This window comes from Oncorhynchus clarkii, chromosome 3 (assembly GCF_045791955.1).
Source record: "Oncorhynchus clarkii lewisi isolate Uvic-CL-2024 chromosome 3, UVic_Ocla_1.0, whole genome shotgun sequence".
In the NCBI taxonomy this organism is placed as follows: Eukaryota; Metazoa; Chordata; class Actinopteri; order Salmoniformes; family Salmonidae; genus Oncorhynchus; species Oncorhynchus clarkii.
In genome coordinates, this window is record NC_092149.1 from 38,680,922 (window position 1) to 38,685,703 (window position 4,782).

The window sequence follows — 4,782 nt, forward strand, 5'->3', positions numbered from 1 at the left end:
TTGACAAAGGGTCCACGTTGTTTTTAAAAGTTGATATAAAATGTAGAACACTTAAATATCTATTTCCTTTTGTAAAGGAATTATACATCTTTTAAATAAAATATATTTCAGCGAGCATATCGCCTTCTTTTGCCAATCTGTGGGCTGATTAATTATTTAGTTGCCAATCAATTAGACCATAATTACTTAAAGCATATATTTGATTCAAAAATATAATGTCAGGTGGACATTATTGAAAGCCAATGTCAGGACAACATGTGAAGTTAATTCTGCCAATCCAATTGAACTCACATCAATGAAATCCCTCTGAATTGAACATAAAATGCTTCCCAAACACATTACACTGCAAACAACAAGCATAATTTCAGCTACAAATAACTTTAAATAAAAATACAAGGTAGGCTATTGAAACCTAAAAATTGTGTCAAAACCATTTGGAATAAAAAAATAAACAGCTAAAACCTGTTTTTGTTTTGAAAACACCGAAAGAAAAAAAGTGCCCCAGTGAGAAGGAACTAAGCCGTGACTGTTTAGTTATACAATATTTACAAAATTGATCACAATGTTCTGTGAAACTTGGTGATATATCTTGCTCTAGAAAAGTGCCAGGTTTCCATCGCCACGTAGCCCTTCCGTGACCTGACTGCTAGCTGCTGGCCGCGTGGCGTGGAGCGGAGCTCAGTGTTGGCAGCCTTTTGTGTTTGATCCACACGTGCTGATATCATTGAGAGAACGAGGAGGATGATGTGCTCCTGTGTGCGTCCAAACGAAATATTAAAACCATACGATTTATGTGGTATCAATTATTCAAGGAGCTCCTTCGAACTGCTCTTGACAACAACAACAATAATAATAATAATAGGGATATAACAGGTAACAGGCTAAAATAATAAAGCTTTCGCACATAATCATTTGCCTAAACGCCTCAAAGCAATGTTGAATGTCAAAACTAACTGGAAAAAGATGACTGACGGATGATCAACCCTCACACATTGCTCAGCCGATGCTCAACCCCCAGCTGCTTGTCTGGGACAGAGAAATGGCGTTTAGGCTATGTTTTGTCGAATGCAGCTCTCATGACTTTTATTGTCGGACCCACACGTCCAGAACAAAACCATGATGATTACGCAGCGCCGTGTGTTGAATACACCACAAAAGGCGAGAATGTAAACCATTTTAGCTATGAATCCCGAGGCTAGTTTTTAACGATAATTTCCTTTACGACAAATATTTTTCACAATAGGGCTACACCTTGAAACTGCGTTGAGTCACAGTGCTAGGCATATCCTCGAACATGTGTTCGCTTAGCTCTTGAAGAAAACAATTTCCACTCCATCGCTAATGATATTCGGGTTTTGAATGGTATTCAATGCAGATATTGTGTAAGTAGCCTACTCATGCCATAGGCTTGGCTATTATACATAAAACACCCACTATCGCTCATAGTCCAGTGAATTATATATCATTTTCAAGACAAACAAAATCAGGAAAAGTCTAATAGTGGTCCGTTATTGTTCATTGAACCGGTGTTTGGACTCCATGATGTGGCGGTGTGTCCCCATACACATCCTCGGTTCCAGGAAGCGGTCCACCGGGAGGAGTCATCCGTTTCTCTTTCTGTCTCCTGTTACAAAACCAAACCCTCACCACCTCTTTCTCCAGCTGTAGACCGTCCGCCAGGGAAGTAATTTCCGCCGCTGCGGGTTTAGGACACTTCAAGAAATGGGTCTCCAACGCCCCTTTTACGCTTACCTCGATAGAGGTCCGTTTTTTCCTTTTCCTCCCTTGTGCAGCGATTTTGTCCAAGCTGGTTGGGCTGCCCGAGGTGGAATCCGCTTCTTCCAACCACTTGTTCAACAAAGGCTTGAGTTTACACATGTTTTTGAAGCTGAGCTGCAGGGCCTCGAACCTGCAAATAGTGGTTTGGGAAAACACATTTCCATACAGCGTTCCCAAGGCGAGTCCGACGTCAGCTTGAGTGAAGCCCAGCTTGATCCTCCGCTGCTTAAACTGCTTGGCGAACTGCTCCAAGTCGTCGGAGGTCGGTGTATCCTCGTCCGAATGGTCGTGGTGACTCTGTTGCTGGTGCTGGGACGCCTGGTGGCCGTGGTCGCTGAGATGAGGGCTGTGGTGGTCTTCGTGTGCATCTCTTAGGTTGTGGTGGTGCATTCCCTGTCCGCTGCCTGGAATCAGGCCGTTGACGCCGAATCCGGGCTGTGAATAAATAAGGCTCTGACCATTGGATGTTGCCATGCTGGGTATGTGGGCTGCGGTAGTTCTCCACGCTCGGGCGTCGTGGTGGTTCCCATGTGACTGGTGCACCAGGTGGGGCGGTCGCGGCTGGTGCTGGTGCTGCAGGTTATTGGAACTGTGCATCTCGTCTCTGGTGCCCTGCACCGCGGGTTTGATGTCCTGCTCGCCGAGCGGACTGGTTGACCACGGAGCTCCCTCTCCGTGCGACAGTGCCGTTATCCACTGGTGCGCGTGGCTGAGCGGGTGACTGTTGCTCTGCAATGAGTAGTCACTCTGCAACAGGGTCTGCGCGTCCCTGTACGCCGATGCTTGCTGCATGCTCCCGGGCTCCGAGTGCACAATGGATGCGCTGGAGGTGAGGATATTGTAATGATTAGACGCTGTGGTCGCCATGACTCTCGGAGCCGGACTGATCGCTCTTATTAAAGGAACCTTGCATTTGACAGTTACTGTTTTGCCACAGGCGTCTCCCAGGCACTCTGCCAAGTGGACACAGCGGCGCGCACCTGCACTCCGCCTCGTCCCGCTGTTCATTGGACAGAAATGGCTGATGGACGTGGTTGCTACTGGCAACAGCCCACTCATTGGACGTTAGAGAGTCTCAACAAACACTACCTCTTTCTAGAGAACTGCGAGTTCTGCTGCGGTACCTCTGAAACGTGAGAGACCGAGTGCGGCATGGAAAACGGAGAGAGGGGATAGGCACTGGCCGAGATTTCAAATGGAACTGTAAGGAATTTACTCAAATTAATACGATAATGTTTTAAACCAATGTAGGAATATCGTGATTGCAGATCATTCGAGTGATGCATGCTTCAAAAGCTTTTGTGAAATGTCCATTTGAGTACGGTTATAGATCTTCTCCTATTTATTTGGAGTAAATTGTGTTTGTATTTATTGTATCACTTTTTTTTCCAGACATGAAATGTTATTAATACTTATAATAACTGTGTGGGCATTTTCATATTTTGGTCGTTCAGTGATTGTGGCGAAAACTTTTTTTTCTTCAAGGATAAAGTTTTGTTTGAGGTAGTAGGCGGATAGTTGCAGTTACATGTGTTATGTATTTATTGTGTTACTAGGCTTATACTATGAGATAGGATATGGATTCCTTGATATTGAATAGCCGAATGAGAGTAACTGAGACTTATTGCGAGGATCAGTGCTGGTTGCATGATAGAAATGATTGTAGTGCTTAATTCTTTTTTTATGGCCAAAAATGCAGGGAATGAAAACATGTTTTACTGTGAATCTGTATAGATACGTGCTTTGTGCCACTGACAGTACTTTGCGTGTGCATGTGTTACGTGATCTGTTTGTATACAATGTCGGTGATGTAATGACATTTCCCTCTGCATTACACGTGCTCTACAATACTGGGATGTAATTGTATGACAATACAAATATAAGGCTAAGTAAAATAAACATTTAGAATCAAACTAGTCTTGTACGCCATATGAAGGTGTAAACCTTCAAATAAAAACGTTCAGTAATAGGTTACTTATGACTCAAATTGTTTACATCAGAAGCTAGAAATAGCAGTCTTGTATTAAACGCCATTTGTGATAATATATTGTTTAATAGTTGGAGTATGCATTTAAAACCGGAGTGCATAATGTACAACTATGGGCACGCTGTTCATTGGCTATGATGTCATTGTTGTTTAGGACGTGTGTGTGTGTGTGTGTGTTTGTGTGTGTGTGTGTGTGTGTGTGTGTGTGTGTGTGTGTGTGTGTGTGTGTGTGTGTGTGTGTGTGTGTGTGTGTGAAACGCTTCCACCTCAGACCTATGAAAATCGGGTCTGAAATGGTACGAGTTTTCAGATATTCGTTTGGGCACTATTTTATTTGGTTTAGGTTTAGTAGAACAATTCGTTGATGTAATTTGTAAATACCAAGTTGAACATGTTTGGATTATGGAGAACTACACGAATATAAAACGTCTACAATAAAACAAAAAAGTTGGACCACCACAACAATGTCAAACAATGACGGTAAGAGATTATAAAAGATGTGCGTGACAAGGCAGATACATAAAAGGCCTGTGGAACAGAGACACAACATTTCAAATATTTAAATAAGCATGGCATATGCTTAGGTGTTTCCAGCTGTAGGCCTAACTAACTAACTATAGCCAAAGTTTGCATACCATGATTAAATTGCGCCTACTCAACAAACGTTCCACAGTGGCTTAGAAGTGAACGTAACGCGTTAAGCACAGTGCTGAATTCGGTTATATAGGCAAGACTAGTGTTGTGTTGCCTAAGTATACTTTTCAAATCGAACCCATTAAAAGTATGATCTTTGGACAATTAGCTTTCAATATGCTACTTATTTGATTAAAACATAGGGGAAAATAAGTAATAAATACATTATATACATTAAATACATTATATATTATATACAGTACAAGGAAATCAATATTTTATGTCTGAAGTAGGCCTATACACATATTGTCTATACAGGGTTGGGGAGTATCTGATTACATGTAGCCTAATCATGTAATCTGATTACAAAAAACTAACTGTAA

At 42.2% G+C, this 4,782-nt stretch overlaps 1 protein-coding gene across 1 annotated transcript; it reads right to left on the reverse strand.

Moving 5' to 3' along the window:
* Window positions 1-899: 899 nt before the first annotated feature.
* LOC139405966 (POU class 3 homeobox 2b) lies at window positions 900-2,662 on the reverse strand. Its single transcript, XM_071148423.1, has one exon. It carries the CDS (start codon window positions 2,644-2,646, stop codon window positions 1,516-1,518), a length of 1,131 nt encoding a protein of 376 aa, XP_071004524.1. The 5' UTR covers window positions 2,647-2,662; the 3' UTR covers window positions 900-1,515.
* Window positions 2,663-4,782: the final 2,120 nt, after the last annotated feature.